Source organism: Bombus bifarius, unplaced genomic scaffold, assembly GCF_011952205.1.
Source record: "Bombus bifarius isolate JDL3187 unplaced genomic scaffold, Bbif_JDL3187 scf7180000008307, whole genome shotgun sequence".
NCBI lineage: Eukaryota > Metazoa > Arthropoda > Insecta > Hymenoptera > Apidae > Bombus > Bombus bifarius.
In genome coordinates, this window is record NW_022884583.1 from 70,931 (window position 1) to 94,926 (window position 23,996).

Sequence of the window (23,996 nt, forward strand, 5' to 3'; positions counted from 1 at the left end):
ATCAACGAAAACTGGCGAGATTTATGGATCCTCGTAAAATGGGTATTTGCGTCTTTTAATAAGCAAAAATATGGCTACACGATTTTTCACAATTTGAAAAATAGATATACGTGTTAAAAATAGTCAACAACACATTCTCCAATTTATATTTAAATTAGCTTTTAGCTCTTCAGTTTCTCGCCCCTAGAGTACTTAATACACATAACGTGGAATTTATTCAACGAAAATCAATTCCCGATTGCCACACCCGAATTCGCGTTTAATCTACCAAAGATATCGTACCATCGTAATACGACGCAGTCGTGAAATTTGGCTACTCGGAGGAATCACAATTGGATCAATCTCACCTCAGTTTGTTTATATTACCACCTATGGAAGCAGGCGCAAAAACAATTGCGTGATGAGCGAAAATCTGCGTCTAGAAGCTGCATCCTGGACCTCTAATCCAGTGTCGTTATAACTCGATAAGAGTAACTGGATCCAAATAAAAGACGTGAATGGTATAAGTCGCGTAATATTGAAAATTACCTGTGACACGAATGCTTGTTTGTCACAATGTAGAGCTTCCTTGAGTGGTCCCTGACGTCAGAGACCGTCAGCACGAAGATTAGATATGAACCGACCTAAATATCTTGTTTCGTGGTGGTAGTGAAACGATAGCGGTTAAGCGAAATGTCGGAAACAGGACGAGAAAAATGTGGAAAATTCGCAAAGATATCAAGGATAGAAGATTCGTGCGTAGGATGTGAATAGTCGGTTTTGCTATTTCAGGCGCAGGCTGTTCTAGGTCAAGAACGCACGATACGTTGAAGCGAGGAAGAGTTACATATTCGAACTTCGAACTTTCCGCGTTACGAATTTAGATCGCAATTATTCGTCCACGTATTGCCGATAGATTTTACACTGATATCGAGACCGATACCGTAAGAGCCATTCACGAACTGCCCGATCATCGAGCTGTGAGGCAAGCGTGTTTATCGAGATATGAATGAAGACACAGTATAAGATATAAGAGGACCGACGAACAGCAGTCAGTATTGCGCTGAATCTTGATTTCGGTCGTACGCGATCTCCAGACTCGATACGTATCATTAGAGGATCAAGAGCGATTCAAACGCGGAGCAGATATGCGGTGAGGAGAATATTTTAGTTTTCACGCGGTTTGGCCGCGTTAATGTTAGAAAGCGATCATTTTAATTCGTGGAACGTTTGTTCAGGATCTGGGTACTATTTACTATTTTGTTGATTGTCACGGTGCTCGTCTCCGATGCGTTGGCGAAGAAGCCTGGCAAGGAAGTGGAGTCGAAGAAAGGACACGAAAGGAAAAAGAAGGATGTAGCGTATTCGAAGTGAGTTTGGAAAAGCGTAGTATGATGCACCGGATTGTATGCGTCGTGGCGTCAGTTACGCAATAATCGCTTTGCCCTCGGTAGCTTTTATCTGGTCACGGGTGACGGACGTTGCTTCTGCATCATTTCCCCGTGACTAAGTTCTGCTACGATGCTGATTTTCGTTATTTTAGGGAAGGAAAATGGAAGGATGGAGAGGGCAAGAACTTACAGCCGAGGAAGAGGAAGAACAGCGCGTCGGAGGAAAAGAACGCGGAGAGCTACTCTGAAAACGTTGTTGAACATGAGGAATCAGAAAAAGGACACAAGTCGAAGAACAAGAAACTGAAAGGGAAAGAAAACGCCGACCCTCGAACCAATTCGAAGCACGAGTCTAAGAAGAAAACTAAATATTCTGGTGAGTCTCAAGAAGTGCACCAGAAAGATTCCAAGAGGTTGAAAGATAAGAAATTGAAAGATAAAAAAGTGGAAGAACAAAACAACTTGGAAAATGAAAAGAAGTCAAAGCGGAAAGTGGAAAGTGAAAATCTGGACAAGTCCGAGAAGGTGACGAAGGAAGGTAAGAAGAAGAAGGTCCAGAAGAAAGAAAAACAAATGAAGATGGAGGAAATAGAGGAAGCACCGTTGGAAGTGGAAGAAGAGGAGACTAAAGCGAAGTCGGTGTCGAAAAAAGACAAGAAGAAAGCTGAGAAGAACAAACGCGAAAAGAACAGGAAGAAGCGAGAGATACAAAATGACGAAGAACTAGATACGGAAACTCTGCCAGTTGTGGAAGAAGATCCGAAGATAGAGGAAGCGAACGGAAAGACGAAAAGCTGTTCGGTGGCGGAACTTGAAGAAGCGGAGGACAACGATACGAACGAGAATTGCGCGGATGAATGCAACGAAGCGTGACGTTTGAATAGTTAAACACGAACACATTCGAAAATATCATATTATATTATTCATGATTTATCGATAGGATATTGAGAAGATCGTTGAATTAATTTCGCACGAGTCAACAATGCTCGGCGGTATTGGTTCTAGCCAATACGATATCATAATGAATTATCGACCAATAACAACACGAAACGTTGTACGAAATCTGATTTATTTCATCTCTACCCACATCGCACAAACATTACGTTATTTACAAATAATAGTTGTCGGACAATCGCCTTAATTCGTTTACCTTTTCAAAGCGCGCTACCATAAATATACTGCATTGTTAACATGCGAAATATACATACACTTTGATAGAATAAATATATTTATAAATCGTTCTCTGATGTTTGCACTCAAACGTCTCTTCTCTTAATCCTCTCGGCCATCGAAATTCGCTCTCCAACCGGTTCCAATATTGTTCACCGATGAAATAAATTTCACGATCACCCGATTGCTGCTGGCCACGAACGGTGCCGGATCATCCTGCAAAGACAAATAAGAATTCGATAAAAACATCATTATCAACTTGCTCTTCAAATAGACTCAGCAATTGGTCTTATATTCTGATATCGAATTACCCCTCCACAGTAAGTAGTGGAAAGAACTTCCTCTCCAGTCGATGTGATATCGTAGATTTTCACAACGTTGTAATCGTAAGAGCAGCTCTTTTTCGTGCCGATGTCGAGTACTGGGAAAGTCAAGGCGGCTTTCAGGCCATTTGGCACGGTAATGTCCCAGACACACACCGTGTTATTGCGATATTCGTTGGGGTACATGGGTGACGTAAACGATCCGGCGTAATTAAATATACGACCACCGCAGCCACGACCTGTATGTGATTAATTGTTGCATACAACAAATAATTATTTTACGGCGCGTGATTTCCTCACAGAATTATACACCATTTCCCACTGTTTTCACTTGTTTCATTCCTATTTGCCCTTCCCACGCACGATGCTTCCCACCTCCTACAAAATCTTTATCTATTTCCTAACACGCTCACGCAGCAATTCTCAAACAACGCACTGATTTTCAGTATTAATATCGAACACACTCTGTTCTCACCTGCGTCCGTAGTGGTATATGTGATGTCGTAGAACTCAAAGCTAGATGACCATTCGGACCGAGAATGTAAACTCAGCTTGTTTCCGGTACTGAAAATAGGACTGGGCACATCCATAGAGCACAACGACGCTACCAATTTACCAGTCAAATCACCATCGAACACCTAAGTGAACGCAACATGACCAAGTAGAAACAGAATCTTTGTCAAAGGATGTATAAATAGAAACGCGATTAGAACACTTGCTTGTAAGGAGCTCTTGGTGCACTCGTCCGGGTCGTAGAGCGAGAATTGGTTAAAATATAAAGAGATCGTGCGGTTTTTAGGCGCTGTTATCGTGATCCAACAATCAGTGATACCTTCGTGCACGATTCGACCTTGTTCCGCGGTGAAATTCCGATCGCACGTCGACTTTCCATATTCGAGTTTAAAACCTTTGTGACCTGCGCTAGAACCTTTGAACGTCACGTGCAGTTCGGTGCTGTAACTGTATCGACAAGGAAATTTAACTTTTTATGCTCAAATTTTGTACGTTTGGATTCTGTTTGACAACTCGTTACCTACCTATAGAAATCATGAGGCAAATTGTTGCCACAGTATTTGTACGAAGTGGATGGCGAAAAACCGCCCTATAATTTATTAAACCATACAAATTTGACAATATTAAATAATAATTTGGAAACAACAGTATACAAATATACATATAAAATTTGTAAATGTTATAGGTATTAAAAGATAAGTTTCATTACCGAATCATAAATTTCTGTCAGCATGTTTCCATTCCAAACGAAGTTCTCGCCGTAGCCCTCCTCGATGTACTTTCGGTTCTGTATGAACATCGTTTCATGATGATACGATAACGATATTTTTGAACTGGATAAGTCATACGTTAAGCAACATACCCTGCCGTCTATGATTTCAACGTAGTCATCTTCGCACTGGTGGGAGTCAGCCAAATCGAAGTCTAAAAATTGTATCCTTAATCTTTCGGTGTATAGGTCTTCGGAACTTATTGTCCAATGACACCTTGTATTCGGTTCGTAATTATTCGGATAATTCGGCGAAGTCAGTATAAGTCTCGAGTTGTTCGCTATTGGGGCGGCATAGGCACATAACGCTGGAAAAATCGAACAACCGTTAAGCATCGAGCATTTTCTCGTTAATTAGTCGATATTTAATTGATTTCACCATCTAATGTGTCAAAGGTGCCCTCGACGCCAGCTCCTTCGAGCGTACCATCGCTGACGAATCGTATCCAAAGAGTGTTGGAACCGGATAATATAGGAAGCGGAGGTTGGTTGCCACAGAATTTTCCTAAAAGCTGGCTAAAAGGTCCGGCGCCGTCGCGAACCTAAACGACGTAACAAGAAGTTAAAGACATAACAATACAAAAGTTATCAGCAGATGGGAAAATTTTACCTCAAGGAAATCGCCAGTACATTCATTGTCGATAGTGGCATTTTTATTGATAGTTTTATTCTTGATATCCATGCTGTTGATAGTAAATTTGATAATTTTTCCCACTGATGTTATCACGTTCCAGTGACAGTCTTCCAGGCTATCGTACGTCGAATCTTTCTGTGTCTTGAATGTCTGACTATGAGAAGTAAGCAAATGAACGACTCCGCCGCAACCTGCTGCGACACTTTTCACAAAAAGTACCTGAGATAACGAAACGATTTGAAGATTAAGCGATTCTAGAAGAAAATGGCTTGTAATACGATTAAAAAGGCTGGAAATTCTAATTATAAACTACGTAGAAGTTACCTTTGCGGTGAAACCAGAATAGTGGCGGCTGTAATCCGCGTGGAACAAAACCCGCATGGAACTTGAGTTAGACTTTATGACTGGCAAATGTTCCGACAGATCTCCGCACAGTTTAGCTAGTCTATTCTGCTCGTTTTCCTCCAGGCCCTCGTAGATTGTCACGACATCGTATAAACAGCTGCAAGATTTATAGTGTTATCGTAAAATACCACTGTCACTATAATTCCTTCGAACTTGAATATCGGATAAGATACCTGTAGCTGGACTCGAGTACGAAACTTTCGAAACGGAGAACGATACTCTTGTCTGAAGGTGCTTGGATTTTCCAGACACAGTCCGTCCCTCCGAGGTATATGCCATCGCGTGTTAAGAGTTTAATGTCTCCAGGCTCTGTTATCGTTCCGCCACAGTCTTTCGAGATAGAAAGAAAAAAAGACATCGTTAAAAGACAAATTCTATTGAAAGTTTCGTAATTTTTTGACAGTATTGTTTATGATATGTGGCCATGAGTACCATTGAGATGATATTCGAATAGAAAACCGCTTCGTTGAATGAATCTATCGGTTCTAAAGATGATCTCTGCTTTGTTTGTCGCCTTTATTAAGGGTGGCTTATTCTCTCCGCAATAAACATTCTCCTCCATTACATACGTGTCTTCGTATGAAATCGTCACATTGTCGAGGTTACAGTCCTTGCGACCTATGATTAACGGAATCACCAAATGATGAATTTCAGTGGTATCTGTCACGTTCTCTTAGTAGCATTTATTCCTGCTTACTGTGTTCGATCTGGAATTCCTTGAAACTGATTATTATGCTTTCTTCTGGCGCCACGATAGTATAATTACAGAAGAAATTTGGCGGATAGAAGTTCGGATACGATGGCGATGTGATAATCTTCCGGTGAGAGGTGGCTTCGAAAACTCCACCGCAGTTCTCCTGCCAAACGGCGCGGAATCCGTCACCCTGGATCGCCTCGTTCGAATGGAAGATAACTTTCATACGATTGCTGGTCGAATTGAATGTCAACGGCGTGTTTCTACCGCAGACTTTTCCAAGATCCTTCCACATTCCTATGGAAGATTTATTCTTTGCGTCTGTCACCCAGTCGAACATCTACATCAGACAAAATATTCGAAAGATAAAATCTTCGACTATCTCGAGTTTGCAATACGTCATCTCTCTACTGGTTTCGTGTCTATCGACTGCTTCATTTCTTGCCACGCTGGACAACGATAATAATAAGACCAAACATAACACACTATCGTTACTTTTCATGCTAACATGGTGCGTCGACGAAGTTCGTCGTCCGGATGAAACGGAAACCTATTGCACAATTTCATTACCATGCAAATTTCTCACGCACCTGTACGTAATCCTTCTCGCAGTTAGGGCTGCTCTCCAAATTGAAACGATCAACGAATACCAGGCCGACGTGATACCCGTTGTCCGCTATTATTTCCCAGATGCACTCCGCGTTGTTGGGATATTTCGCCGGGAACCTGTAGATACACGAAGAGTATGAATGAATCGCTCAATCAGATATTTCTCTGATTCATTTTGCGTTATCGTGTTTTCATTTACTTAGGGGATGATATTTCGCGACTGTTGCCATGAAGTGTGCCTCCACATCCGTCGTTCTCTGGTTCTAGCACGAACTCGAAGTCACTGGGATCCTCTACTGCTGTATATTCGATCCACAGCTGATTGGATATGCTGGTGATGTTATTAGGTTGCTCGTTACCGCAGAATTTGCCGATCTCTGGCGAGAATGGACCACCGTTCCTAAGAAACAAGCACATTGAAGAATTTGGAAGACGTGTAATCTTGAAACTAGAAGTATCGGAATGCTTTGGAATAACTCCAGTTCTTCTTTAACAGACACTTACTATGGTGTATTTTGGAAGATTTTCGGAGACTTTTATTTATAAAATATAGGTATGTGTACAAAGCTTTGTTTCTCGCACTGATATCTTTGATTCAAATTTCACATTTCAACCGTCGCTAGTTCTAGAGATCTACAGAGGTTTGCAGTAAGTTATTTGTTTTCAAAGTACCTGATACTGATGTAATTCTTGTCACAGCCACCCAAGTGTAGTCTGTTGAAGTGGAGCTTGATCATTTCTCCATTGTCTGGATAATTTGCGTGCCAGACGCAATTAATAGGATAGGATATATTTTTAGGCGCCTGTATCACGTGCGTCAATCCGCTAAGAATGCCACCGCAAGGTTGCCATTCGTACTCGAGGGTGAAGCGCATCGGTGCACCGAAAGTACCGTTCACTATCTACAAATTTCAAACAGATATACGCTATGTGCAAAATGTATGTAACACCATCGTGTTTCCTTCGTTTGAGACTTACCGTCAACTCGTTCATCAGTTTGGGACTTCTCAAATACACCGGTTCCGAGAAGTTGCCACAAATCATACCGATACCTTGGAAAATAAAAATATGTTCCACCATTCGTCGAATTTTAATGTATGTGATATAACGTGTATTTAAGTCTCACTTTCGTTCTAATCGTGCAAAGGATACTTTTAACGTTTGAAATTTTTCTACAAACTTTTGGAATAAACCTTTTAAATTCAAAAAACCAGCAGCAATTCTTTCATATTTTCCTCGATTTTAAAAAATCGTCTAGCGATAGAAAGACACGATTCGGTTGACAATGACAATCTTACCACTCAAAGAGATGACCCGGTCCCGGAAGCAATATTTGGTTAAGGCGTATCCACGAATTTCGCCAATTAGGCCAACCACCTTTATCGACAATGTCACTCCAAGATGACTGCTATTTATTAGACTGTTCGGTGCTACTATGTTCCAGAGACAGAAATAGGACGACTCGTTGAAGGGTCGATATTTTGGTGGTGACAGATTACCTTTGATTTCTTGTATCACTCCACCGCAGGCTGAAAGTTTAGATAACAATATTGTTCATCGGACGATTGCACTTTTGATCTATCAAAGGAATATTTCTTTCACGAACGTACGAGGATTCGGTTCGGCACGGTACCGCAATTTGAAACCACGATAGCCTGGTGACGAGTAATAACCGATCATCATGGTATTGCTAGAGCTTATTATCATTCGATCTGTTGAATTCGATCGTATTGTCTTTATCCTGGATTTGAAGCGGAAATCATTGTAAAACTGAAAAAAAGATCAGTTAACGGTTGAAATGGTAAAATGGTAAAAATTGCAAGGTCGTTGATAATTACCGTTACTGTGTAACCCAGTCGTGATTGAATCCCGGGCATGATATCCAAGTCCTGTAATTCAGCAACTACGTAATATCCTACCGGCAATTTAATTCTCCAGTCACAGTATCTGCAAAAGAATAGGAGTAGATAAAGTACGGAAGGTTTAATTTAACATAAATTTTCAATTGCGTACTTTGATCGCGTTGCGATATTGGGATAACCATTCGGCTTGATCGTGCCCATCATGTCAGTGATTTCACCTCCACAGACTGCAATAAACATTATTTATTGTCGTTTCATTTCCATTTCGATTCTCATTTGGTACTCACTTTCTTGACTAGCGGTAAAGTTAAGATTGAAACCCCGGTAGGATACGTATTCGATATCATCGCTTATGAACGTCACTACCGCTTCGTTGGATGCCGTTTCGACGGCTTCGGGTTTCACGAAACCGCAATACTTGCCAATTTCGACACCTGATAAAAAGTAAAAAAAAAGGGGAAGATCATAGGAAGGGTTCATCCACGTTGGGTCTAACTTGTAAGTCTGTTTCTACTTACTCGTTTTATTCACCGGCATCACTTCCTGGATTTGCACGTAATCCTTGCAAGTATGACGGTTAGGTAAGTTTATATCTAAGAACGTGAACTTCAATGTGTGATCTGCTGGAGCGATTATTCGCCAAGTGCAATTATGATTTTTCGCGTAACCCAACGGATAATTCGGTGATGAGATAAAGCCATTGAGACCTCTGATAATCCCACCGCATAAATCTACAAGAAAAGCAGCAGACTTTAGAAAATTATTTCAAAGGTGTGAATTTGTATGTATAACTTTGATTCACGAATGCAAAATATTTAGAACGAAGCAAATTGCGATATTACATATCATCTAACCTTTGATAGAGAGCACAGCTTTGAAACCATTCTTGGGCTCGGGGACGTCCGTGTAAAAGTGAACGTACATCATATTTTCGGTACTGACCATGCTGCTGGGAGCTGTGTCTTTACAGTATCTTCCTAACAGTCTGGAGTTGCCCGTTCCACCATCCCTGATTTCAACGTACTCCTTCTCACAGCTGAAATCCGTTTCCTCTCTTACTGTTCACGGAACTTGAACGATTTAATATAGCAAGTTAGCTGCTCACTGTTGGTACATCCAAGACTCACTTTAAGGAGGAACTCAAATCGAATCTTTCGATGAAATGGATGAATATCCTTTCTCTGCCAGGTGCTATTGCCGTCCACGTGCACTCGGAATATGTTGGAGGGATGTTCGGGTAATTCGGGGTGGCGATTTCCCACTCCTTCTGCTTGCTCGTCAGGTAGAATTCACCTCCGCAGTTCATGCTCACTTCGCTGAATAATTCATCAAATTTCTTCAAAAAATGTGACTTGACAGGTGTGGAACGTATTAATGGGTAAAAGAAATAGCCGTGATCACCTGTAGGTCAATTTAAAGTTGATATTGGACTGAATACCGTGCGCCTTTACGTATAGGCGATTTCCGGTGGTTTGAAGAGGGGTTGGTGTCACGAAACCGCAGTATTTTCCAGCTCCAAGTAAAGGTGACGCAATCTCTCCACCATTTTTCAACTATAAAAACAGTTAATCACGTATTTGAAGGAATTAAAAGATTATCATTGACACATTTAATATTGAATGCAAATTTACCATGAGAAAATTATTACTGCACGTCGAACTGGGATTTTTTATCGACATCTCAACGATGTTCACTTCTATCGTTCGCCCAGGCCTCACTGTGACCACCCACTCGCACGAAATATCCCAACTATGCGACTGCAACCTCGATGTAACATTATTGATCTCGATCACTCCGTTTGGTCCAGAAAGCTTACCACCGCAAGCTGAGTTACATCGACAATGAACACCCTATATCGTGAATAATGTCCTCGAATGCAAGAGTACTTGAAAATATTTTTACCTTGGTAAACGTATGCGCTGAAGCCCGTTTCGTTCAAGTAGCTATCCGATTCGAACTTCACCGTCATCACGTTATCCGCCTCTATTGCCATCGACGTAGAATTCGATAGGCATAATTTGTGCAATAGATTCGCGTTACTCTCGTCTGTGAGGGCATTGCCGTTGTAAACTGAGACAAAATCTGCCACGCAGTTGTTGCTTTCTTCCAGATCCATGTATAATATTCTAAAGACCAAGTGAGTTCCAGGTGGAGAAGTGAAAATCCATACGCAACGAAGATTATCGGCATAGCCGTGCGGCCAGCCGGGCGACGTGATATCGTATCTACTACTGTTCTGTAGAGCCACTTCCATACTGCACTCTGACACTGTGGCAAGATACAATGTTACGTTTTAATCAACGACATTAACGATCTTCGAACTTACGTTTAACGGCTTCATTTTCCGTATTGCCATCATCGATGTTTCTTGGTATTTGAAGCCAATTAAGGGAGAACCAGCCACCATGTCGAAATACAAGGCTGACATCGATCGAAAATTCTATATTGACTACGTTACCAGTGGACGTGACGGACTGAGCTTGATCAAAATTGTGAATTTCCAACAAAACTGGCGCATTGTAATCGTAACCATCGTACACCTGTTCAAAACACGTAGTCGTTGTTATGGATTCAAAGTCTCTAGTAACCTCCGCGTTTAAAATTATACGTGTTAGTTATGATGTATTTTTCAAATTGTTGAGGCCAAGGGTTGTTGTGCCATAGCTAGTGACTTGAAATCTTGTAGCTATCGCATATCAAGAGTTTGATCGCTTAGAACGAAAGTTTAGGAATAGCAAGCGACCTACGGTTGCATTCCTTTAAAAAGGAGAAACATTGTTCTTAGAAGAACTAGCGACGGATTGAGGATGACAAGGATGGTTCCTGATAAAAGGACTGTGAGGAACAGTACTTTTGGAATCGTATAGGTGTTTGAATGATGCCGAGCAACACTTTTCCGCCTGCTATCAAATATTTGAAATATATATGTTTTTATATATACCTTGAGAGAGTTGATGCCAGTATCGAAATTGTTAATATATATATCCGTGATATCGATTCGAATTATCGACCCAAATTCGACTGTGATTCTCCACATGGTGTAGCTCTGTTTATAAGGAATCGGATAAAGCGGAGAAGTGATTGTTCCTACTGGTCCGCTTAGTTCGTCTCCACCTATCACTTGGAAATGAGCTCTGAACCCCTTCCCTGCGCCCTCGTTGTCGCTCTTGAACTTGATCCATAATTTTTTCGACGTTTGGACTGGTTCTGCGTTGGTTCCGCAGAAAGTATTGATCAGCTTCCCGATTCCACTGTCCTCTCGTATCTCCAAATAATCCATGTTACAGTCGTCGCTTTGCTGCAGATCGAAGTCGATGAAATTCAGGCGAAGTCTATTTCCGGGCGAGTTGTCCAGGATCCAGATGCACTCGGCGTTTAAGGGGTAACTGTCGGGGTAGTTCGGCGAGGCGATCTCTCCTTTATACGTCTTGTACGTTCCGCCGCATGCTGCAGTTCGATCAATAAGATTTAACGTTCGATTGAGTTAGATAATGGAAACTCAAATTTATCGATTTGACGAAATTGATCGATCTGTTTAGCATCGAAGCTCACGAAAGTATTCGAGCATTCGTGCACACATTTAACGAATATATTATATGCGTCGTACAAAATATTTTGACATTTCATAACTATCTATATTGGAAAAGCTTGAAACAAATCTGAAAGTGAAATTTAAACGACCAATTATATGTTACATTAAGTCGCAAAATTCAGTGAAACTATCTGTAACGCTAAATATTAACGTGACTATTCATGTTGCATACTAACTTCTTTTTAACTAAATGTATTTTTTTTATTTGTAGCAAATATCTTGTAACTTCCATATGCATTTCCAGATTGGTTTCAAACGTTATATTGGTATCAAATGTATAATCGTGTCTCGTCACAGTGCATACAAAACCGCATAAAAATTCACAGATTAGTTACTACGAATGCAGTATACATTGAATATTCAATGTGTCGCGTAATAAATCGTTTTCAGTATCGAAAAGTTTGCCAAGAAGATATGAGAAACGATAAAAAAAAGCGGTCGCATCATTTACCTGAATCTAATACGGAATAGGTGAAGGAAAAGCGTGCTAACAATTCGTAGCTTGAGGTCACATGCACGGTAAGTGCATTACCGTTGCTGGTTATCGGCAAGGGTACAGTGTCAGTACCAGCATCCCAATGGCCTCGAGATGGCCCATCCAAACCTTCGCCATCGAACACCTCTAGATGAGTCCAGTCTACCACGTCTAGATCCAAATACGTGAATGTCACAGTGACATGATCGGCTGTTTTAAAAAATAGAAAAAAGAATTAATAATTGGAATACTTATTACGTGAAAGTCACAGGGGAACAAATCTGATAATTCATAATTGCTAAAGTAGTCTTTTAATATTTTGTAACAGAAAATGGAAAGAATCAGTTAGAACTAAAAATAGCTGATAGACTGACAAAATTTCGTAGAAACCTATCGAGAATCACAATTTTATTATCTTGCAATAAATTATGAAAAGATCATAAAAACTAAATGGTAAGAAAATTTTGGTAACACAGGATTAATTGACAACTGAATTAAAAACTGAATTTAAAAACTGTGCCCTTGTAGAAAAAAAAATGGGAAACGTGACTTATCATCTTCTTTCTCTGCACGTTTCAAAATAGATTAGTTAAAAACCTAAACAGATTATCTGAGAAAAAAGAAAGACTGTTTATGATGGGACGACTATCTAATATGGCGGAACTGTACCTAGATCTTCGGCAACCAATATCCATGTACAGCTTCCATCGGAAAGAGCGTCGGTGGTGTAAGTTGCATATGGAACGACGTACCCTTGATCGCGTACAATGATACGAGCGCCGCAGTCTTTACGATACCGTGCTTGGAATCCTTTCGCTCCTAATATTCTGTCTGTTCTCATAACAACTAACATCTCATTGCTGGTTGATTCGTAAGAGGGTGGCAGTTCGTTTCCGCAGTGGGTGCCTAACAACGGCGAGTCCGTTGTCGGCCCATCGTATATCTGTTACAAAAGTCACAATTTTCTACATCTTGTTCCATTTACTTCTTCCAACTTCAAACAAATATTTAATGTATAACCTGAACATAATCGTCGGTGCAATTCCTACTGTCCTCGATATCGAAGTCCAAGAAGGTCATATTAACGATGTAATTTTGATCAACTTGTATCAACCACTTGCAATTTTGACTATGCGGATAGTTTTTCGGGTAATTCTTGGAGAATATGATTCCTGTATCGGTGGTAAATCTGCCACCACAGGTGATGGGAACGCTTTTGTAACTGGCGTTAAATCCACGGGTCGCATACGTGACGTCGGAATGGAACTTGACGAACATCTGGTTCCCGAAGCTGGTGTACACTACAGGTTTAGGCGAGTAGCAGATTTCGACTAATTTCGGTGCGCTCTCGTCCTTGCCGCTGAAAATTTGGACCTTGTCGAAGTAGCAGTCCATCTGCTTCTCGGTGTTTATCTAAAAGAACAAGATTAAATACGCGAAAGATTTTTATTCGTCGTTGACTGTCGGAGAACGTTCATCTCAAGATACCAACATCGTGGAGTGTCAGTTCGATGCTGTGCGAGAAATCGACCTCGATCAACCATTCGCAGTCGACGTTCGAGGGATAAGCGGACGGATATCCGGGTGACGTGAACGAGTCGAAGGGCCTTGTCAGATGTCCACCGCAACCATCGACAACCCATTCCAGTCGGAATCCGTTGGAATTGAGGAAACCGTCGGTGACGAATTTCAGGTGTACTTGGTGGTCCGACGAATGAATTTTGGGTGGAAGGACGTTGGAATCACAGAATTTCCCGAGCTGCGTATGAGGACCACCGTCGTAACCTTCGTACACCTCCAGATAGTCATAGTCGCACGAGTTGGTATAGCTCGTCCCTTCGAGGTCAAAATGAGAGAAGGTGATGTTGATCTTGTTGCCTATAGGGGCGTCAATCGTCCAGCTGCAGTTTGCATTCTTCTCGTACGTGTACGGGAAATTGGGAGATTCTATCACGCCGTAGAAGCCGTGTAATGTGTTTTGGCACACTGTAAAGGAAATGCGTTTTGTTATATATAGATACATTCAATAATTACATAATGAATAATTAAGGTCCATTAGTTTACCACTGAACCTATACAAGTAAAAAATTGGCAACGTGTAGGAAGAAACAATTTGATACATAATACACGTATATCGGCAGGTGTCGAGCACCGATGCAGATGGATCAATCAATAAAATTTTAACTCAATCACCGAAGAAAGCGACTCACCTGTTTCATATTTCAGATGGAAACCGCGACCAGAATTCGTAAAGTCGGAGCGGAACTCTATGTTTAGCACGTTACTCTTCGACATAATAATTTTTGGATAAGGATATTGGCAGTATCTCTGGCCGTTTCGACGATTGTTCCCTTCGTATATCTCGATATAGTCGTATCTACACTTCGTGTGCTCCTCCAATTGCAGATCGACTACTAGCAACCGTATCAAACTGCCCGCCGCCACCGCGATCGTCCATTTACATTCCGCTCGGTGCATGTACGGTTCAGGATAATTCGGAGATATGATGTCGCCGGTGACGCCGTTCATAGTTCCACCACAGCCTGAAACATCGAAGAAAACGATTTTCGATCTCAGAAATATTCTTTAGTCGATCGTTAAACTTTGTATCTTTCGAAGAATTCATCTTGTACCTATGGTCGTGCTATCCCATTCTATACGGAATCCGCTGAACGATATCGTTTGGTCAGACACGAATTTCAGGTACAATTGACTGGTCTGACTAATTATTTCCGCGGGGACATCGGTTTTACAAAATTTTCCGATCAATGGAGAAGTTGCATAGCCACCGTTCCTAATAAGAAGTGAAGAAAATCGTTTATTATATTAATTTCTTTTCAGGACATTTGAGTATATATTAGAACATTCAAAGTTTAAAGTCTACCTGATTTCTAGATAATCGAAATCGCAATTTGGATGATTTTCCAAATGGAAGTGCGTCACATTGAGAATCACCTTTTGCTTGCTTGGAGCTTCGATCACCCACGTGCATTCCCTTCTGTTTGGATAATTTTTCGGATAATTTGGCGATTGAATAACGCCCGTTACCTTAACGAAATGACCACCACAACTTTTCCTGGCGTCGAGGAAGAGATACGTGGCAGTAAATCCTTCGCGGGTTATCGTCGAATCGGAACGGAAAATCAAAGTCAATTCGTTGCTTTGCGTCATTATTATCGGCGGTTTGGTATCGCCACAAAAGCTATGAAATTGAAGAACAACATCGTTATTGACAATTCCAAATCGTCCGATCGTCATATGAAAATTCAAACATACGTTCCTATCTCCTCTTTGTTGGTCATGTAATTTTCGTATGCCTTGACATAGTCGTGTTGACAACGAATTTGTCTTTCCAAATCGAATGTCAACCAGGTGAGTTGCACAACATAACCTAGCGGGGCTTGTATCGTCCATATGCATGTTTCGCCGTTGCGGTAGTGACCGTACTCGGTGGTCGTCTGAATCGTTCCGCTGGTTTCTGTGTATAATCCTCCACATCCTTTGGAATAAATCATGTGTTAGGAATTCATCGAATAACTCGCAATCCAGTAGAAATTTAAGAAAGAAGCTATTCGTTTATTTTGGAAAATATCCAATTCGAAATCGTTAAACGAAGCACTACCATTAAATCACGGATTTTCACGCATTTTCCGGCGCAATTTGAGGGCGCAAAAATGCACGTAATATGCGAAAGTATGTAAAATATTCAAAGTACTGATCCAGTTATAGTGTTTAGTTATATAATTTAGATTCATTCGTTGAACGATTTTTATAAAAGTATAAATTTGCACAAAGATCAGCAGTTTCGTTATCATCTGCACAAAATTCCTTTAATTCCTCGGTATTCTTATATTTCCTCCTGCAATATTCCACTTACTGTTTGTAATCGTCGTGTAATTCGCCCGGAAGTGGATTTGGCTATGGACCCAAGCCTTGGACTGATACTTGAGCAACATAACATTTTGTGTGGAATAGAAGTTTAAACCGTCGGAGGATACGATAGCGTTACAAAGATGAGCGAGACGCGGAGCGTTCTCGTTGGGGCCGTCATACACATCGAGAAAACTTGTCACACAAGAGGGTAGCCTGTTTTCTCCAAGCATCGCTTCGTCTTCAAATGGCCAGTTGTATGTATCGTGCCAGTTGTATCTCTCTGGCCAGTTGTGAGTGGAAACTCTCCAGTGATTCCAATGATGAAATCTAATCGGCCTCGGGCTTCTATATGGAATCCTCAGCTGAGTACTAATATTCATCTCGAGCATATTTAGTACGATTCTTTTGTTAGGCGGTTGCTTGATCTCGTAGACACAGTTAACGGTATCAATCCCGTCTGCAGTCATGGATGATTCGATAATTGCTGAATCATCTGTGAATAGCTTGCCACATACTGTGTTATAGGAGAGGGTGAAGCTGCCATCTGAGTACATTTTAGATGTGAAAATAATCAGCAACACGTTCGTGCTCGACTTTATCGTGGGCGGAGTCATAGTACCACAGTATCGTTGGAGCAATGGAGATTCGCTGGTATCTCCATCGTAAATCTGATAAAAAAATGAATAATGTCAAAATATTTCTATCTTACAAAATTCATTTTAGAATTCTGAAGTGAAGATTGGGAGAGAAGATACCTCGAGTTTTTGCATTCGACATTCGGTATCCGAGAGCTCTAACTTAGGCCAGGTAATTTCTATCCGTTTACCAACAGCTGTCTGGATTTTCCATTCGCATTCTATATCTTGAATATTTGTGATCGTAGGACTACTAACGGTACCGGTAGGAGTGGTATATACGTCGTTACAACCAGGAACGCCTGAAAAAATGGCGATTTATAATTTTGGATGACTTGAAGGAAGTAGAAGTTCGAATTTATTCTTGAAATTTCAATTACCTTCGATGGCAGAGTAGTGAATTTGGAAGCCAGCATCTTGTCCAGCACTGTCAGAGTGGAAATAAATTACAGCTTTGGAAGCTGGCACAACAAGAGGCGGCGGATGAGTGTGATTACAATAAAGCCCCAGTCGTTCGTTATGTATAGTGCTGATCTGTGAACAATCGACAGAAATACGAATATATTTATATGAACGTGGAGAGTGACTCGACAAATCACACTTACCTCGAGGAAATCGGCTTCGCAGGATGGATGCTCCTCGAGCATCAATTGCCCGAAATGAATCTGTATTCTCTTTGAGGATTTAACGGTAATCGTCCAGTAACAGTCTCTGTTCGGCGGATACCTACCTGGCGATCCGGGAGAACTGATCGTGCCGTAATCATTCGTCAAAGTGCCTCCGCAAACGGGCTCGATACTATTCCATTCAAACGCGAATCCGTCGTGGGATATGCTGTTATCCGAATGGAACCAAAAGTACAGAGAGTTGTGAGAGGACACGATATTTCCATTCTTGAGGGGGAAAGTGTTGCCGCAAAATCTGCCAATCATCTGACTACCGGCGTTCCTGCCGTCGTGTATCTGAAACGCGTCATCCAATTAACGGCTTGATCGACGATACGAGTAGAATATGACGAAAATAAATGGAAATATAGATCGATCGACGTGATACCTGTAAAAAGTCGTATTTACAGTCGGTCGAATGTTCTAGGTTGAAACGGGTGAACGTGACGTTCAACACGAGCGAACTGTTGGTGACTAGAACCCAGGCACAGCTCAGTCCATGCTGATAAACGTTTCCACCGATCGGGAACTCGAGATGTCCCAAGGGATTGCGGGACACACCGCCGCAGGTCTGCCGTGGCGTTTCGCATCTGTTGCCAGTGTACGTCGACGGACAGTCGCAGGTTTGCACGCCGTTAGAAATCACGCAGACACCGCTATTTTTACAGGGATTCGGTACACATGGATCTCTGACGTCACACGTGCTCCCTGATATAATTCGAAATATTATTTATCGTTGGCTAAATGGCAATTAAGAATAATATATTCTTACCGGTGTATCCAGCATTACAGATGCAAGTGTAGGTGGTGCCATGGATAGTGCACTTTCCGTGCACACAAGGATTACTAGCGCAAGGTGAATGAGCAGATATCTCGGTCGATTGACAACCGTTCGGGCCGAGTCCATCGCCCACCATACCGGCTGGACAACGACAGATCACGTAGGCGCTCGTGAGAGCTGGATTCTCGATGCATGTGGCTAACGGATGACAACCGCCGTTGTTGATGGCGCAGCTACCAACGTAGACACAAGTGACACCGTCACCGCTGTATCCTCTGGGACAGGGACCGCACATTCTTGAACCCTGTTTAACATTCATGTATATTCTAGCTCGTTCAAAAATTTCTTCGATTTATCTCGCTGTACATTGATATATACGATATCTCAATATGTACTTTATTTGACAAATATTATTACTGGTACTGGCATGAATTTTCTAAATTACCATGGTATTGATGCATTGAACTCTGGGAGCTGTGCTGCAACCTCCGTTGTCGATCATACATTCGTCGATATCCGCACAATAATAACCATTCCCTGAGTATCCTTGAGGACAAGAATCACAGAAGAACGTTCCGGGAGCATTTCGACAAGCAACCCAAGGATTCACAGAACACGGTCTATGGTTTTCGGAGCATTCGTCCACGTCTTTGATACAAGCTGGATTAGTACCCTCGGATTGCCAACCCTGAAAGAATACAAAATTTCGATTGCATACCGGAAACGATGAAATTATGATAGATGAAATTAGATGTTTCGTGGTATATACTTGGTCGCAAATACAGGTGTAACCAAGTGGAGAACCTTCTTTGCTAACGCAGACACCGTGACCACATAGTTCGTTGGAGTTTTCCGGTTTGCAAATGGAAGACTTCTTCGTGCAATGGAGACCGTACCATCCTGCTGTGCAATCGCAACTGAAAAATAAGTAAAATAAAGTTAGTAAACGTAGAATATCGTAAAACACTGGTGTAACAGTTTTTCATGAGAAACAAACTGTTTAAGAACCTGTACGATCCTGGAAGATTATGGCAGGTGGCTCCATTTTGGCATCCAAGATCTGTTCCTAATAGTCGGACGCACTCATTTACATCCACGACGCAATTTGGACCCTATGGCGTGCACGCAAATAAATATTTGTATAGAAAATTTAGAAGAAATAGTTAACTTCGTTAATATTTTACTATTTACCTCCCAATTTGATGGACAATGACACTGGTATCCTTCGTAAAGATCCTGACACGTACCACCATTCAGACAGGGATTACTACTACATTCGTTTGTCTTCAGCTTCAATTCTATCGATTTTACTTTTTCTTCTATTCGCTTTACCTAGACATATTTCAACAGTTATTTAAATATTCTCTGCTAAATATACGTCATGCAAAATATTTAGTCGGAACTTTTGTACATACTCGAGCCATCATATGAATTCTTAAGTTCATTCCAGGCGTAGACTGCAAGTGATCAATTGAACGAAGTGTTAATTATTAAACATCGGTTAAGTTCAACAAAATGATTCGTCGTAAAGAAAATCTTATTTCAAGAGATACTTACTCGATTTGCTGATTGAGCTCCCGGCTGCAACGTGCTATTTCCTTCTCCAAATCCTCTCATCATGGCTATTCTTTTCTCCAAACCCTCGGGACCCTCCACAACCTGTATCAATCGTTGTAAATTCGATTCCACTTCGCTCAGGTATCCCATTCTCCATCTTTCGATTAAACGTGTCGCGCTTACCGCCTAAAAAAAAGAAACGAGACGAATTACGTCATTAACGAGAAAATCATCCGTACCACTGTTCAGTTCTTGAGGAAAATAGTGTCTCCATACAGCGTTCGCGACTTCAAGCAAATTAATTTCGTTCACGTTTAAGTGGCCATCTCCCAAGATCTTCAGGGTGATGTTCTTGTCCTTCGCGGAGGAAATGAACAGATTTCCGTCCCGAGACTCCAACACAGGCCTGGAACGCGTTAAAAATTACGTTTTATGCAATGTGGTACGAGCAGAAAGTTTTTTTTCTTTCGGATGAAGATCGGATCTGGCGGAAATTGTGTTCTCCAGACCTTTCGTCCATCCATGCCGCGCAGAATCCCAACCAAGTCAACAGCAACCATTGCGATCTCGTAGCCATGTCGCTACGATGGTTTGAAGCGTACGCGATCGAATTTTTATTATAGCATCTCTTGCCGGATGCTACACGTGATCTTTCTCGTTTTGAAGTTCGTAGAAGACTGCATCGAATGGTTAGAAACGATGCATGTCGTCGGTCGAAAGTGGGCGTATTTCAGTACACTTATCGAAATCCACCCAGTATCGGTTACATGTTCATTATTCGATTCGTTTCTTTTTTTTTATAACATAGTTCGTTTTGCCAAAAATGTTCGTTTAACAATTTTATTTTCCAAATTTAAGTTTGATAAGTTCCTTTTAACTGTCGTTAGGACACTCACTTTTCGGTTTGCGTTTAAAACTTTCTTTATCTCGCAACGTATTTAAACGTATATGATTTTTAAATATTTCTTTAACGTATCGAAACATAAATAAGTAAATTTAAAGCTTAGTTTATCACTGAAGCACTATTTCGACGAATCGATTTCATTTGAAAAATACCTTGTTAGAGGATGTAAAATAATTAATGAAATATTATTTATACAATTATTTAATAAAAATATACAGCATTAATAAACATCATGAGAGGATTGCTGTATAAGTGTACGAACTTGTATAATATTGAAAATTAATGATGATATTTAATTTCACCAACAACTTTGTGCCAATTAAAAGTTTAGTAACACGTTCACCGGAATATGGAAATCAAACATCGACCATGTAACATAATTTTCGATCACGTGCCAATCTTCTAGTTTAATTTTCCATTTCTTTGACATACATGAAAAGAGAAGGAAGCTGTGGGCACAGTGATTTCGATGATCGGTGAGTAGGCTGCTTTTGGCTTCCATCAATGTGTTTAAAATTTGGATTAGATTTTAATTTGGATCTGTAAAAATACGTTTTCGCGATTTAAGCAAGACGATCCGAAAATATACAAAAATAAGCTTTGATAACGCAGTTGCTCAAGGACCGTATTGCGTATTTCCTCACATTTACATGATTCACCATGAAATTAAAATAACCAAAGCATGCACAGAAAAGTTTTCAGAATAAACGAAGGAATTATAGTTGAAGGTCTAGAAAAGACCTTTATGCTAACTTGCTCTTCCCGCGATACGACCGTCAAATTATTCTTTCATTATGCGATACGATTTGCGTATACACTCGCATATAAATATTCCAGCATTTATTATAAAATAGTTTTATCTACATATTGCATGTGATTATATGTAAAACATTAATACATGTAACGAGACATGACTGTCATGATTATAGTGATAAAATTTAAAACTAATCCGGAAATGTATATGGAAATTACAAAATATTTATTACATATATATATATATTTATAAAAAATTAGTGTACGGCATGATTACTCATAAGTTTTAAATATGTTTCCATTGAATATTAAGACTTATTAATATAATAGATAATTTACTGCTTAAACATTTTTGTGATCTCCACATATATATATATATATATATCCTCCAGTGAATATCTTAATTTTTACGTATATTTTCAGATTAGTTTCATACTTTATTAATATAATCATGTAGCAGTGCTCTATAATATTGCTCAAGATATTTCCTATAATACACATAATATGTTCGTGAAAGATATCTATAAATATTGGAATACTTTCGTGAATCAGTATATACGAAAAGATCCGTAAGCAGTTGCATCGCGTTGCATAGAGAGGTCAGCATGAAACCGATGTAAGAATTAGGCGGGCCATACTGTGAGATTCGAAATTTCGCGCTAAGGAGGCCAGTGGGCGTCATAGCCTACAAACTGCGCTTGAGGCGCCGCCTGGCGTGGGGATTGGGAAGCTTCGGCACGTTCGCAGTGACCGCATAGCCGCCGTTCTCGTCGAAGCCGGACAGTATGGCTTCGGCTGCCGGTTCGTTCGCGTTAGTGGTGTTTGTCCACGGTGTTGCGGTGCGTACTCGGCGGCGGGTGTGCGTGGTCCGTTTTTTCCGAACGAAACACCGCGCGTGAAACGTGGACATACGAGGTGGTACGAGATCACCGACCGTAGACGAGGACGAGGGGCGAGATTGAACACGATACACGTCCAGAGATGCGGCGAAATGTGAAAATTGTGTTGCTGCTGTCATGCGCGTGGATGTTCGCCTTTGTTTATTACTACCACACGTCGCGAGATAGCAAGGTATGTCAATGAATTGTCTTTTGTCATGAGCGTAATTCCGGTTGCGTGATCTTGGCCGCCATGTGCTCGACGTTCGACGATCGGAGCGCAGCCCCACGCGAAAGCCACGCTCCCCTTTCATTGTAAGCACACGCTGCTCGAATTTCTGTGATTTACGATGTATCAAAGAAAGAAGTCGTGACATTACTCGAGGGAGGCTCTGTTATTTACAAACATCGAATATGAGAAATTCGCATAGTTCACAGCCTAACAATGTTTATGTTTATGTTTATGTCTATGTATATTATTATTTATGTTTAAAAGCTGCAGTTTTGTAATAGTATGTAATAATATGTTCAGTTTGTATACTATTATATTTATTATAGCATTTATGCATGTTAAGCCGAAAGTTATATTAAGATTCGTATCATTTGGTAGTACTTTGATATGACTACATAAAATTAATGTTATGAAAAAGTAATGTGGATACTGATAAACGCTTCATTGAAAAACAGTAATATGTACAAATACTTTTTGTAGTCACTGTATATACTATATTTATGAGATGTTGAACTCTGTTTCATAATATCTTTTTATTTTCGCGCGGTGGATCGCGATGTTTTAATAATGGAATCGGAAGCGATTCTGCGACGACGAAAATACGATCCTCCGTCCAAATGCTTTGTCGTCGTGTTCGTCGAGCCGTGAAACGTGGAACGTTGAATGTAGAAGATGTGAGCATTCGTAACGTTGTCTCAATTTTCTTCGTGATATAATACGAAAGTTATCTTTCGTGGTGTCATTTGAATCGATTTTGCATTTGAATCTGGAACGATTATCATGTGACCCGTTTATGTGTCATGCGGAGGTTGGGAATTAGAGTTCTCGGGGAATGTAACGAGAAGTATGGCAAATGGTTAATACGCGGCAAATAACGACGGCGTTCGCAGCCGAATTCTGCCGCTTGTTACGCCTTTATTAGTAACATACAATCGTTCGTACGGCTTTAGAAACAATACCAATGGTCTGTCCCGGGATCTTGCCGATTCGAACATACGCCGTTATGTTTTGCAATTTAACATTCACATTCGCAAATTTTGTGTGTGATTATGTATGTAATCAACATACAAAATAAATATATACACATGTTTACGTTTCATGACATACTTTATTTGATATTGTATGCATATATGTATTTAGTATATACAGAATGTTCCGTAAATTGTACTATTTTACAATTATAAACTATACTATTATTATTAATTATGTACTATTTTACTATTATAAAATTGTACTCTAGCTTGTTTCTTCTTTCTTTCTATTCATATTTATAGTTCCAAGTATGATTAACGTTGGATTTTG

At 40.5% G+C, this 23,996-nt stretch overlaps 3 protein-coding genes across 3 annotated transcripts in view; 2 read left to right on the plus strand and 1 right to left on the minus strand.

The window, feature by feature from the left end:
• Positions 1-699: 699 nt before the first annotated feature.
• On the plus strand, positions 700-2,611 carry LOC117212505 (protein pxr1-like). The gene is made up of 3 exons (XM_033457395.1): positions 700-1,132; positions 1,218-1,349; positions 1,523-2,611. Exons 1-3 carry the CDS (start codon positions 1,128-1,130, stop codon positions 2,241-2,243), a joined length of 858 nt encoding a protein of 285 aa, XP_033313286.1. The 5' UTR covers positions 700-1,127; the 3' UTR covers positions 2,244-2,611.
• LOC117212501 (cubilin) lies at positions 2,423-20,591 on the minus strand. Its single transcript, XM_033457390.1, has 52 exons — positions 20,437-20,591; positions 20,204-20,333; positions 19,928-20,113; positions 19,786-19,827; positions 19,562-19,702; positions 19,379-19,482; positions 19,140-19,287; positions 18,816-19,058; positions 18,362-18,674; positions 17,978-18,297; positions 17,530-17,886; positions 17,305-17,458; positions 17,045-17,226; positions 16,294-16,957; positions 15,693-15,915; positions 15,301-15,618; positions 15,050-15,210; positions 14,627-14,959; positions 13,909-14,402; positions 13,437-13,829; positions 13,086-13,359; positions 12,393-12,626; positions 11,291-11,796; positions 10,676-10,889; positions 10,252-10,617; positions 9,981-10,174; positions 9,751-9,902; positions 9,477-9,665; positions 9,204-9,385; positions 8,868-9,080; positions 8,637-8,783; positions 8,501-8,576; positions 8,326-8,434; positions 8,098-8,257; positions 7,786-8,016; positions 7,466-7,539; positions 7,160-7,389; positions 6,687-6,887; positions 6,469-6,604; positions 5,882-6,218; positions 5,617-5,802; positions 5,358-5,514; positions 5,104-5,281; positions 4,756-4,998; positions 4,525-4,687; positions 4,239-4,453; positions 4,086-4,163; positions 3,901-3,965; positions 3,583-3,823; positions 3,339-3,501; positions 2,852-3,102; positions 2,423-2,756 (listed from the first exon to the last, which is right to left on the minus strand). The coding sequence occupies exons 1-52, from the start codon at positions 20,502-20,504 to the stop codon at positions 2,643-2,645; spliced, it is 11,253 nt and encodes a 3,750-aa protein (XP_033313281.1). The 5' UTR covers positions 20,505-20,591; the 3' UTR covers positions 2,423-2,642.
• Positions 20,592-22,344: 1,753 nt separating this feature from the next.
• LOC117212490 (polypeptide N-acetylgalactosaminyltransferase 2) overlaps positions 22,345-23,996 on the plus strand; it is a 202,167-nt gene continuing 200,515 nt past the window's right edge. The window contains exon 1 of the mRNA XM_033457381.1: positions 22,345-22,655. Coding sequence (XP_033313272.1) covers positions 22,566-22,655 — 90 coding nt within the window. The 5' untranslated portion in view covers positions 22,345-22,565. The remainder of the gene's footprint in view (positions 22,656-23,996) is intronic.